This window comes from Glycine max, chromosome 4, assembly GCF_000004515.6.
Source record: "Glycine max cultivar Williams 82 chromosome 4, Glycine_max_v4.0, whole genome shotgun sequence".
Lineage (NCBI taxonomy): Eukaryota > Viridiplantae > Streptophyta > Magnoliopsida > Fabales > Fabaceae > Glycine > Glycine max.
This window is the reverse complement of record NC_016091.4, coordinates 41,250,714-41,264,608: the sequence shown is the minus strand read 5'-3', so window position 1 is coordinate 41,264,608 and position 13,895 is coordinate 41,250,714. Positions and strand designations below refer to the sequence as shown.

The following is a 13,895-nucleotide window of genomic DNA, read 5'->3' as shown; positions in this document are numbered from 1 at the left end:
CATGGTCAGTGCATTGATGATGCTCATGTTTCATACTTCATATTGCATGGGAATAGTACAAACTTTGTCAGTAAGTACTCGTAGTTTTTCATGAGAAAAAATACTTGTACTTGGGGACATGTCACTTGGTTTGAAACTCCCTTGAGACTCAGGCTGATCACCGTGGAGGGGGGAGTTGCATGTGCACGACAGGGTGACCTCGACACTTACTGCCTAGTTTTCCTAAGTGAGAGTGTCGTGTAGACACGCTTAGGCTATTTCCTCGGGGATGGTACCACATTGCATTTGAGAGTTGAGGTCAGGTGCATGTAACATACTGAGCATGATTGATTGGAACTATGGACGGATGATGAATACTTGTTGAGTGTATGTTGGACTAATGGATGTTTGTGTATGTTTATGGTATTTGATAATGTTTTCTTAATAATTATAATTATTTGATTTTTGTATTAACTTCTTTTATAATAAACCCACCCCTCGCAATTTGTGTACCGTGTGGTTGGTACCTGTGATGATCGCGAACCTTTGTTCGTGGGATCAGAATGACAGCAGTACAGTACGAGAAGTAAGATTTTTTTGTGGAGCCGTCAACCCAACATGATGACGTTGGGATCATTTTGGGAGAGAGTTGTGTTTTGTTAATTAACTCCTCTGTAGCTGGTTACATAATTCTTTTTTTTTTTTAATTGAGGATGTAAATCACAGATTTAGGTATATGTATGAACAAATTTACTTTCCATTATGTGAATGATGTGTACTGAGTTACTATTCCTATATATATATATATATATATATATATATATATATATATATATATATATATATATATATATATATATATATATATTCATTTAAGTAATGGTGCGTTGTTTAGGAATGTATATCGTGAAAAAAATTTACTTTAATTTTTCATAAGCAAATTAACGGAGTTTTCATTTAAAAATTGAAAATCTCACGATTTAGAGTTGTGATATCATAGCGACGAGGCGGGTCGTTACACAAGGAAACAACACATAAGGAAAGAGCAAGGGAAGCTCACTGAATCAAGACACTGACGCGGAGTTATAGGTCGCGACAATGAGGATAGGGCATGAGGTACAGTGAGGCGACGACACGAACTAGAGTCAGGCCACGACAGGATCTAGAGGTAGGCCATAACGTGAGCTACATTGAGGGATTCCTAGCTCATTTTACAGAACAACAATGAGCACCAGAATGAAGGATTTGTGAATGAGGGTGATGAGCGCAAGATCGAGGACAATGTCTAACTTATTTCCTTAATATTTAAAAATCAAAGACAATCCCATTCAAAAACTATCTTTGTCTCCTTTCCTTCTAAGACGATTGTAGCTTCAAACCGTCTTAAATAATTTTCACTTAATTTCAAAAATGCCATTGCTTTTTTCATACAATGGATTGTAAGACGGTTTTATAAGTAACCGTCCTAGAACAGGTCATTTGAAGACAACTTTTGAAAACCGCCTTTGTTTCATATGCCAAGATTTACAAAAATGCCACCACCTTTTTATTTATGACGGTTCTCTAGCAATCATCGTTGATACTGCTTGTAAAAAAGACTTTTTTTAGTAATGGTTACAGATAAGCAACTTAACCAATTTAACATAGCACTAAATTGAGTAGATCAAATGCTGGGTTGCTTAATAGTTTTCGCACATTCTCAACATTATCAGGAATGCCACACATTGCTTAAGGAGCAAACCATTTGTTTGCCACTTGGAAAGGAAAAGGAACTATAAAGTCATAGGTAAAAATAACTTCTAAAATTAAACTAAACGAATAAGCACATATAGGTGAGACAAACACGAGAATTTAATAGCCACCAGCCAAGCCAAAACAAAAAAGATTAAGCAAGGCTAGGGTAGGTATCAAAAGGAAGCATGCTGGAAATTGTTATCAAATGGCATCATCAATTAAATCCAGTCTCACCATCAACATATGACGTAAAGTTTATAACATAGGATACATTGAAAACGAATGGATATAGAGACATGCCCAACATCAAAAGAATAATTTAAAAAAAAAAGTCATAGAGATGAAAATTTACCAAGAAATCATATTGTCACTTGCCATAAAAGTCAGTAAGAACATCATCTTGAGTTTTACCAGGGTTCTGGGCTATGGCAGCGAAAGCAGCAAACTACTCAGTCATATTTGCAGCAGTTTTACACTCATGTAGCACAAGATTGGTGAATTCTTGTTCCTGAGGGCATCCAAGATAAGCTATAATTTTTTTTATTTAAAAAAATATGAGCTTGCTACCACCATGCATAATGAATCTTAGTATGCAACAAATATGTATATACCAAGAGCAACATTCTTCAGAGCATGCCTAGAGAAGTTTGAGTGATTGAAGACATATTCTTCTGTGCTCCTATTATTTTCCACTGCAAAAAAGGTGAGCATTGAGGAGATTGATACAATGAAAAAGATATTTAATAATCTCAGACAACTTCAGACAATAGGCCTGCTGAGGAACTCTGATCTCAGTTCACTTGCAAGCTGCTTCCTAATGAAAGTTCAAACAACATGAACAACATAAGGATCTGCAACCCCATCATGTCCATTATTTCTCCCTCGCCAGGCAGAGTTATTGCCTTTGCCACAGATTCCTAGATGATAAAAAAAAACATAAAGTACAATAAAGGAAATCATATGATAAAACCCATCATCAACAAAATGAATAATCTTGAAAAAAAGAACTGAAGCATACCTTGTCCAAACTTGAGTCACATAGTATATGTTTGAACCCTTCAACAAAATTGGAATTTAAAACCAATCGTTTGTTATGTTGCAAATCATCCACTAAGTTAAGCATCAATTTTCGTGCCAAAACTTGTCTAGCCTCCTAAACGAATCATTTAAATAAGCCAGTGAATAATTTCACATTAAACTATCAAATCAAAAAGAATAAATTGAAACTTTGAAGAAGACAAATCGGTTGAATTCATTAGAATCATTGGCTAGTATGAAAAATAGGCTGCTATCAGTGAGATCAAATTCTAGACGAACATGAGCATTGTATCCTCTTAACAAAGAAGGAACATGCATTTCAAATATATAAGTTAATACAAACTCTTCCTCTTTCAGACACCCTTTCTCTTCAAATCAATTATTTGACAGGGATGCTCATACTTTGTAATATGAAACAAATGATACTTTTAATTTGATAACAGAGAGAAGGGACCTTCTAACATGGTTTTAAAATTTCAGACACCCTTTTTCTTTAACTCAATCATTTGACATGGATGCTCATACTTAGTAATATGAGACAAACCATACTTTCATTTTTTAGTATATCTGTTATCATAATAACAATATGAGACAAACCATACTTTCATTTTGTAGTATATCTGTTATCATACTAACAATATGTTCATAATTTAACAACATACAATGATGGACCCACAAAACATAAGTAGTGGAAATTAGGAATAATGCATATGATTATAACTTTCCCAACCTTAAAGAAGTGCATGATTTAAATGATCAGAGAATTCACAGTCAAATGCTACTTCATTTCCCTTGAAGAATATTTGTCAAAACCTTTGACAGGTATAATTAACATAAAGAGATCAAATAAAAATGAGATAGAAATGCATATCAAAGAGAAGTTGTAAACAACCTTGGTCAGTCTAAGGATTGTAGTGCAGATTGATTGATCATTACTTGAAACAAATTGTAGAGTCATATAATCATAAATAATTGAAAGAGGAATGTCCTTATCTTCCCATGTCACAGCTTGGCCATCATCACACACACAATCCCAATTAGTCGAACTATTTGTTAGAGATTGCTTAGAATCAATAGTTCATTATCTAATGGATTTTTCCGTTCTAATACTCTATTCGAGAGTTATCAATATTTATCAAATCTATTCCTATCTAACAAAGCACTATTGGATCAAATGACAAAGACATTGTTGAGAAAAAGATGGCTTTTCCTAGATGACATGGTTGTTGTTATATGCTCCAATAACGAATCATTGGTTTAACTGAATAACTAAAAAAAAATAGATAGACCTTTCTTTCTCTTCATCTCAAGTCGATGGATCTTCTCAATTGAAAGATCCCCTATATCGATAATACACATTCCAATTTAGGAACGCCCGATGCCAAAGTCTATAAATAGTTACAGGCATTATAAACCAAATATCATCATCACACACACAATCCCACTTTACAAAGTGTTGAAATCTTTTTCTCTAATTTATTTATAATGCGTAATGGAAAATTAGTCAAAGGACCTTGTGCCAAAATTCACCAGATTAGGAGTCATATCAATATCACCCGAGCTAAGTTCCTGCAGGTCATTGTGAACCTATTGAATCCAGCTTCCAACAAAATAAAGATACAACAATTGAAATATAATTTAAAGATCCATGCCCTGAAATCCATGGAGTTTGTAAGATTTGAATCCTAAATTAAGTAGAAATTAAAAAAGCAGGCTCAACTAAAAAAGCAGAAATTAAAAAAGTAGGCTTAAGTCTAAAGCAGAAATTTATTAAAGTGAACCAATGAAACATAATGATAGAGTTTATGCTTAAAAAGCATGAAACAAATCAGCAATACTGTTTTATTTTCCTAAAATAATTAAGTCAAATACAAGTAAAACAATATTCTCTTGCACCGTAAATTTCCTCGCTGACTTAGAGTGGAAGTAGCCCGTTATGGAGGAAATGCAGCTAAGGCAGCACATCACAGTACCGGTGCTTGAACTTACCTGAAATATATATCATCAAAACCATCTTAACCTTTCCAATTCCAACCAAATTGAAACACCACAATATATAAATAACAAATAAACAATCCAACCCTCTAATAATGCATGATAGGTTAACTAAAAGTACAAAAAGTTGTCTTAGAAAAACTAAAAGAAAGATGAGGAAAACATTAAAATAATGTTTGTAGTCCAAAGGATTCCAAGAGAGATGAAAGACCATTCTAAAAAGTTTACAGTAGATTATATCTTCCAGTAGGTGGTGCCAAACACCTACAATTAACAAATTCAAAAAATCCAAATGATAACTGCAAAATTTGGGTTTAATTGATAGTCAATTTTGGCTAAGAATGATAAGAATTCCTCTACTTTACTGTTGTTTTTAATGAAATAATGAGGATTTTAACATCATTGTAATTTTTTACCAACAGGAATCAAAAGAAGGAAATTACAAGTGCTTTGGAGGAAAAATTGATGCAAAATCTTGAAGAAAAAGCCTTGAAGAATTCTATAAAAAGAGTACGAAGCAAAAAAGAAAGACAAATTGAGACTCAGAGCTCTCTAATGAATACATCCAAAGCCTGAGCATCTCTAATAGGGGAAATCCTCCTTCTATAGTCATTTTCCCCTTCTCTTCCTTTAACCATCCTTGTTCTTCTTCTATCCACATCAACTCCTAAAGTGTAAAGTCTCTCATGACTATGAGAGGCTAAACCCCTATTGTTGGGAGCCTGGTAGGCCAACCTCTTGTAATGTAAGTCTTCCTTAAAATCTATTTAATGCAATTCCAGTTTTTATTGTTCTTTTCTGTGCTTTATTGTTCCTGATTGTTTAGGAAGTAATGCATTGGAAAATGATTATTTTCTAAAGAACTGAGAAAGGGCATCTAAATGAAATCATTGCTAGAAATAGAGTGATGTTTGTTTAGCCTATTTTATGCATCTTTAATCTTAATGCAATTTATTATTTTATGTTTGCAAAGGAATTTGGGAAAGAAAATAGATAAACTAGGCTTTTCATGCGGGGAACCAAAGATAGAGTATCATAGTATATGTGGGTGAAACTGGGATAACATTAGATAGAGAAAAATTACTAACACTGCATCACAAGTAATTTTGACATGCTAGGCCCCAACACATTTGCATTCTGAAGTCATCTTTTGCATTTAAAATATTGTTTATTTTTCTTATCTTCTTGCCTCTTACTTTTCCCTTTAATTTCCCTTTAAAGTAACCCGTAGAAGGAACAACGTTGCAAGAAAAAGGAGAGAACAACAATAGGTGCAGACTAATCAAGGAGAGAGAGAACCCTCATCCTCTGAATCATCATCTTCCTTTCCTATGATCAACCCACATCCCAACCTTAAAGAACACATCATGGAAGAAGACCATTCACAGAGGGTAACGCTAGAGGATTACTCTAGTTTTGCTACCCCTCAGTACTTCACCAACATGGTTAGACCAAAAGTTCAAGTGGCCAACATTACATACCCACATTCCCTCATCCAGCTGATGTAAGGCAATCTATTCCATGGCCTAACAAATGAAAATCCATATGTGCACTTTGCCGCATACATCGAGATCTGCAACTTGATGAAGATAGTAGGAGTTCCTGAAGATGCCATCCACCTCAACTTATTCTCTTTCTCCTTGGCCGGTGAAGCGAAAAAATGGCTTCACTCATTCAAAGGGAATAGTCTACGGACATGGGAAGAGGTGGTGGAGAAGCTCCTAAAGAAGTACTTTCCAGAGTCCAAGACCACTAAGGTAAAAGTGAAAATCTCATTTTTCCACCAATTCCCTGACGAATCATTGAGTGAAGCACTTGACCGCTTCCATGGGTTGCTCCGGAAAACTCCTACATATGGGTTCAGTGAGTCGGTTCAGCTCAACATATTCATTGACGGCTTGCGACCCCATTCCAAGGAGCTCCTGGATGCCTCACCGATGGAAAGATTAAATTGAAGACTCCAGAAGAAGCCATAGAGCTGATTGAAAATATGGCAGCCAGTGATCTCACCATCCTCCATGATCGAGCCTATGCACCCACAAAGAAAAGCCTTCATGAGCTCACTTCTCAAGATGCTCTGTTAGCTCAAAACAAGCTCTTAGCCAAGAAATTAGAGACCCTCACACAAACTTTGAGTAAGCTCCCTCAACAGCTGCATGTAGTGCACCCTTCTCCATCCCCAACCATGCAAATTGGGGGATGCAACATATATGGTGGGGCCCATGACTCTAGCATGTGCATGGCATAAGATGATGCATCCAAAGAAGTCAACTACATGGCCAGTCCGAATAGTCAAGGATTTCATCAAGGAGGACCTCCAAGATACAATCAGGGGGGAAATTTCTCTCAAAATCACGACCAAGGTTGGAGATCCCACCCTGGGAATAACTTCCACAGAAATCAAGGAGTTTCATCTAATCATCCTCTCAATCAAGGACTTGATTTGTATGAGAGAACCACCAAGCTAGAAAACACTTTGACTCGGTTTATGCAGGTTTCTTTGTTAAATCACAAGAGCACTGAGTCCGCCAATAGGAATCTGGAGGTACAAGTGGGTGGTCAATTAGCTAAGCAATTGGCTAAAACATCCATAAGCAATTTTATGGCCGACACAGAGAAGAATCCCAAGGAGGAGTGCAAGGTAATTTTCACTAGGAGGGAAAGTGCCGAGAAGGAAAAGAGAATTGAGGGAGTATTGGAGGATGTGAGTGATGAGGAAGGAGAGGAGAAAAAGAGAGAAGAGGGTGAAAAAGAAAAAAAATGAGAATAAGGAGAGTGGTGATAAGGTCTTAATCATTAAGACCAAGAGTTATTTAGCTCGGGAGGCTGAAAAGGAGATACCATCAGTCCCAGTGAAGAAAGTCCCATATCCTATGGTGCCATCAAAGAAAGAGAATGAGCAATATTTTACTGGTTTTCTTGACATCTTCAAGAAGCTGAAGATCACCATTCCCTTTGGAGAGACCCTACAACAGATGTCTTTATATACCAAATTCTTGAAGGACCTCCTTACAAAGAAAGGGAAATATATCAACAATGAAAGCATAATTGTAGAAGGCAATTACAGTGCATCTAAAGGAAGCTACCACACAAGTTCAAAAGTCCAAGAAGCCTGACCACCCCATGCTCTATTGGGGATGTGTCTGTAGGGAAGGCTCTCATTGACTTAGGAGCAAACATCAAGTTGATGCCCCTGTCCATGTGCTGAAGAATCGAAAATCTAAAGATAGCTCCTACAAGGATGATACTCCAGTTAGCAGACCGTTCCATCACAAGACCGTTCAGGGGTAGTTGAAGATGTGCTGGTCAAGTCTGGCACTTCACCTTTCTGGTGGACTTTGTAATCGTGGAAATTGAAGAAGATGTTGAGACCCCCTTGATTCTAGGTCGGCCATTCATGTTGACTGCAAAGTGTGTTGTGGACATAGGGAATGACAACTTAGAGATGAGTGTGGAAGACCAAAAGGTCATTTTCAACATGTTTGAGGAGATAAAGCATCTCAAGACGTGCTTCAAGGTGAAGGAAGTTGAGCAAGAAGCTAACCTTGCTGGGCAACACCTAAAGAATGTGCTTCTAGAAAAAGATGAAGCCAAGACAATCATGAATCTAGCAGACCCTTCCATTGTCTTCCCTGGGCTAGGGCGAGTCAAGACCTGAACCACTCCAGACGCTCCACCAACTCCACCTCTGGTGATCCCTCCTCCAGCCACTTCTTCTATAGACGGCACGCCTTCTCCCTCTTCTACTCAGTTGAAGCAACTCTTACTCATGCTACAGAGCCTCCACCATGGACAATACCTATTGATGTAGAGCCTCCACCATCTCTCCCTCTAGTAGCCAATGATGATGCTAGAGGCCTTCCTAGCCCAGGTTGCTTGGCCAGGAGTCTAGCTTCCTTCTGTCAGGCAGGGGTGATACCTCTGGCGTTGATAATGAAGTTGCAGATGTCAGAGCTGATGATGATTATGTTGCGAACATCACTGATGCTCATAGAGCTTGGGATCCAAGGCCCACACAGGATTGTGGCACATTTTGATCAAGACTTTTCTTTTTTTTTCTTTTTTTTAATTTCAGCATTTTAATTTCCAGCAGTTTAATTTCAGTCATTGAATAAAAATTACAAGATAGAGATGTAGGTACTTTATGATTGGTTGAAACTTGTTCTCGATGAATTGATGAATGGGCTATACTGTGTGCTGATGAGATGATTGTGAAAATTCTGATTTTTGAGTGAGCAGACGTTATTGTGAGTGATGAAGTATGAATCGAAAGCACAAGAGTGAAGCTATAGATTTATAAAATTTGTGAGTGAAAGACTCCCTTGCATTTCCAAGACATATTACCTAGGGTCATCGTCTAGTCTATGAGTATGGATTAATCATGGTACTATGCTAGATAGATATGTCCTTGGATATATCTTGGGGTTAGGCCTTATTGAAGGCTTATGTTACGGGTCTGTAACTCAAGAACTGGTTTCAAGGACAAGGGTCTCCATGAGGAAGAAGAAGAAGAAAAAGAGTAAAGGAAGTGCTTCTATATTTCTCATTCCTCTTGCTTTATTTACAAGGTTATTTATAATGCTTCCTAATAACTGAATTTGTCCTTTAGCTTGCAGGAATATTACAAATAACAGAGTTTGTTATCTTTGTCCCCTATTGGCAGACAAAGCTTATTCTAGCAAGATTACACTACCCGGATGGCCACCCTGCTCATACGAAATCCTTAAGGTACAAAGGTTTCGTAATTCTTCTTTTGAGCTTTTGTTTACTTCTTACACCTCTGCTTACACCCTTGTTTCTGGCTTCGTGAATATGTTCTCTGCTGCTGCCTTTGGTTCCTTATCACATCCTAACATTCCTTGCCCCATCAAAAACACCTTGTCCTCAAGGTGTTGGGGCTTCAAACAATAACTTCCAAAAGTAATACCGGGATCTCAAGGTCTATTCCGGCGAATTGCACTTGGTTTAGCAGTTTTGCATAGTGCAAAGGCAACTGGTTGGAGCTTGTATGCGGCTATGATAGTCCTATAGGACACATGTCCCATCTCAAACAGTGTCATGTCTTTATTTTTCCAAGGCTTGTCATGAGGAACAACTGCATGGTCATAAAGAAAAACGGTGTTGATAAGCTTGTTGAAGGAAATGGTAGTGCGAACGAGGCCGAGATTGGGCAGATGAAGAGCAGGCATAGGAAGCGAAGCCGACAATGGTGGAAGGAATGGTTGCACGGGTGCAAGACATGGAGGCACAGTCGGCATGGGAAGCAGAGCTGGTGATGGTACGAGACTTGGTTGCATGGGTGTGGAGCATGGGCACAGTCGACATGGATGGCGGAGGTGGCATGGACGACAGAAGTGGCATGGGCGACAGAGTCGGCATGGGTGATTGGCGTTGTTGCATAGGTAGCGGAGTAGACATGAGCGGAGTCGATATGATGGCGACTGGTATCGGTGCCTGCGCAGGGATGGAAGATGAAAAATGTGGAGTGAGATTGTGAAGGCTCAGTCGCTGAAGAAGGTCATCAATGGTGGTGGCAATGGTGTCGACAACAGCGGTGAGGTTGAGTTGACTGAGGGTAAGTTTGGCCAAGGTGGCCTTGAGGCGGTCCACGCCAGCGGGAGAAAGTTCGGCGTCTGCCATGCGAGGTGTGTGCTAAAATGGAAGGGACAAAGGTGGTTGCGGATGGAGGGTAATGGGGAGAGGTGGTTTGGCGGGTGGCGTGGATTGCGATGGTTTGGGTTGGCATGACAACCATGAAAGGCAGTCATTGGAGCTCAATGAAAGCACCAAATGTTACGGGTCTGCAACTCAAGAACTGGTTTCGAGGACCAGGGCCTCCATGAGGAAGAAGAAGAAGAAGAGTAAAGGAAGTGCTTCTATATTTATCATTTCTCTTACTTTATTTACAAGGTTATTTATAATGCTTCCTAATAACTAAATTTGTCCTTTAGCTTGCAGGAATATTACAAATAACAGAGTTTAATCCACTATGTAACCTAATAGCTTCAAATCCGATAGGTCAAATCATGGGTCTACTTGAACAAATTTCATCTTTTAATTGTTAGAGACCTAGTTTGACAATTTTTAAGATATTACAAACAGTAAAAGAAATACTCAGGCTACAATTATTTTATAATTTTAAGAAACTACTGTAGAATTATAACTATAACTCGACAAAACTTTTAAGCATAAAATTAAAAAGAAATTTCATTTTCATGTTTAATTAATTAATTTCAAACGTCAAATGAACACTAAAGTTGATTGGACGATATGACTCTCCCTTGCCATTGGATTAATCATTTAGGATAGCTTTAACCGTTATCACTCATCACATTAAATTAGGGGATATTGAACCATTAGATTAAAGTAACATCAATGGTCAAACATTTTGGTGTAAGTTTTATTTCTATACTAGCTTTGTTTTTTATATTATTAAGATTAAGATTAAATCATTTTATCTCTCCTATATAACATTAATTATATTTCTCCTATACTTATTAAATAATACTGCTTATCTTGCCTAAATATCAAATTATCGAGCGTTATAGCCATATACTTACATTTCCTAATATCACATAGCAACTCAACTGAAAGAAACCAAATTCCCACATTACATAGAGATATTCATCAGGGGGTATTAATTGATTGATTTTCCTAATGGAGATTAGCTAAATACGAATCATTAATTCCTTCCTATATAACGTAAACTACGATTGAGCACGCTTCTGATTGACAAGCACATGTGTCCTTGTCCCTTGTCACTTTACTCTAATGTGCACATGTTATTGCCCCAATGTGTGCTTGTCCCTTTCTATTTCTCCCCTTTGATATGGCGTTGGTGGAGGCTCCTCGTGCCTTCTTGTGTATGTATTACTCATGGCCTAAGTGAACAATCCAGACCTTTCAACATCAAACTTGTGTATGGCATTTCTATTCTTCTTCCCCCACCATTAATACCCCAGCCAATTATATGAACCTTTCGAAATAATGCATATTTTCACTTCAACACTCTCTTTGTCTCTCTATTTTGTTCTTCTTCACTTCCTCTATATATATATATATATCTGTGTGTGTGTGTTTGCAAAGGTTCTATATATGCAAAGAACGAGACACGTACTTTTCAACTTCTCAATAGGAGAAATCGCAAGTTTGATGAACCATCTTCCCCTCTTTTACTTGCAATGACTTAAAACAAGAAAAATTAAAGGAATCGGGTGGTGTGTAGACATACACAGTGCACTTTTGTTTTGGCTAGCTTTGATGATGGCCAGATATATAGTTCAAGAGCATATCAATGATGTTGAAATTTTGAAAAGTTATGATTGTCCTTGATTTGATCCAAAGGAAAGAAGAAAAGGGTGGCCATTCATGTATGAATGTGGGGAATGGTCTTATACCCTATTAGAATCTTAGGTAATATTAGACAAGAGTTGTTGTCACAGTTGCAAGGGCCACAGCAACCTTCCTTTTAAGTATCAAAACGGACCCATTGCAGATATAAAATTAGCATCTACCCTTTGGTTGGTAACTCTGCTTAAACAGCTTAATCAATGAGTTTGACCAAAAAAGCAGTTCACTGCACTATCACCACGTATATTTAATTAATTTCTTATTAACTACATGTGTAAATATATAATGTATATAGTCAAGCTAGCTTCTTTTTTTTTAGAAAAAAATTGATTTCCATTTTTTTCTCTTTTGACTTAAAAGTCCTTTTGAGACAGGTGAGCTATCAATTCTAGAAGACAATTCTAGGGTAGTATGGTTAATGTAAGGACAAGTATTCCCTCCTTTACTTCCCATATTAAGTTTTGTCCGGTTCTCAATCAGAGGGCGCCACAATGCGGTATGGAGACTTTTCACTTATACTTATAAAAGCAACGGATGATCATTGTGTAAACATACTTCTACCTTTCTCTAGCATCATAACCAACTAAGAACCCCACCATTTCCTCTTGGGATGACGTGTTGTGCCCTCATTGGCCAAGAAAACAATAATACTTTAGACAAAAAAAAAACTTAATTGGATAAAGTTGTGTACATGCTAGTGATCTTGTTCTCGAATAAAAATATAACATGTGTATTATTCTCTCTTTCGTCATCTCATCTTCCTTTTCCATTGTTTTCATATATAGTTGTGAGAGGTAAAAATACAATACATGTAATTTTAATTAGAATTGATCATGTAAGTCCCTATCTTAATACTTTAGGGACCAAGTGTTCCCATGTGCGTGTCCTTATACTCCCAAGTTGAAATACATGAGCACCAAAAAGTTGGTAAAATAAGGCTGCTCAATACCTCAAGAACCATCATGACCTTTTATTTCCATCTTTTGTTCCTAGTGCTTTACCCAAACAAGCCACTCACAAATTTACACAAACACACACTAGGGTTAGGGTTAGTCACCACCAGCAAGCACTGACTCATATGTGTATATAAGTAGAGCTAGAGCTATCTCTAGTGTAATCATCATCCAGCAATCTGATTTGTTGGGGCTACATATATTTGTGGGTGAAACAATAAACTGATTGGAGCCCAAAATATACACATTAACAGTAAGTCAAATATAGACAAATTTTAGATCAAGTTGATTAGGGTTTGTGTGGTCAAGCATGAAGAAGAGACAGGTGGTGGTGAAAAGTGTGGCCAACACTTCATCTTCAGTGATGAGAAACATAAGATATGGTGAGTGCCAGAAGAATCATGCAGCAAATATTGGAGGGTATGCTGTTGATGGTTGCAGGGAATTCATGGCTAGTACAGGGGAAGGTGCTGGTGGGGCACTTACATGTGCTGCTTGTGGCTGCCACAGGAACTTTCACAGAAGGGAAGTGAATACTGAAGTAGTTTGTGAGTACTCTCCTCCTAATTCTGGTCGCTAAAGAAAAAAAAAAGGGATGATAAAAAATAGAATGAGAAGAGTTTGTGTATCAAATTAGTTAACTGGTGATTGGATTTTTCTTTCTTTTTTCTTTCCATATTTAATTTCTTTCATTTGTGTTCTTGTAAGCGTGGATCAATGATTGATTACCAACAGAGGAATTATTCTTGTAAAAGAAAATTTTAATTAAGCTTCATGGTTTGTGTTTTGGAATTAATGTTATATATATATATATATATATATATATATATATATATATATATATAT

At 37.3% G+C, this 13,895-nt stretch overlaps 1 protein-coding gene across 1 annotated transcript; it reads left to right on the top strand.

The window, feature by feature from the left end:
- Positions 1-12,979: 12,979 nt before the first annotated feature.
- Positions 12,980-13,630, top strand: LOC100785967 (mini zinc finger protein 3). Its single transcript, XM_003522278.4, has one exon. It carries the CDS (start codon positions 13,360-13,362, stop codon positions 13,627-13,629), a length of 270 nt encoding a protein of 89 aa, XP_003522326.1. The 5' UTR covers positions 12,980-13,359; the 3' UTR covers position 13,630.
- Positions 13,631-13,895: the final 265 nt, after the last annotated feature.

What these genes read in the sequence shown, in the direction of transcription:
- LOC100785967 (XM_003522278.4), top strand. Translation starts at nt 13,360, where the DNA reads ATGAAGAAGAGACAGGTGGTGGTGAAAAGTGTGGCCAACACTTCATCT.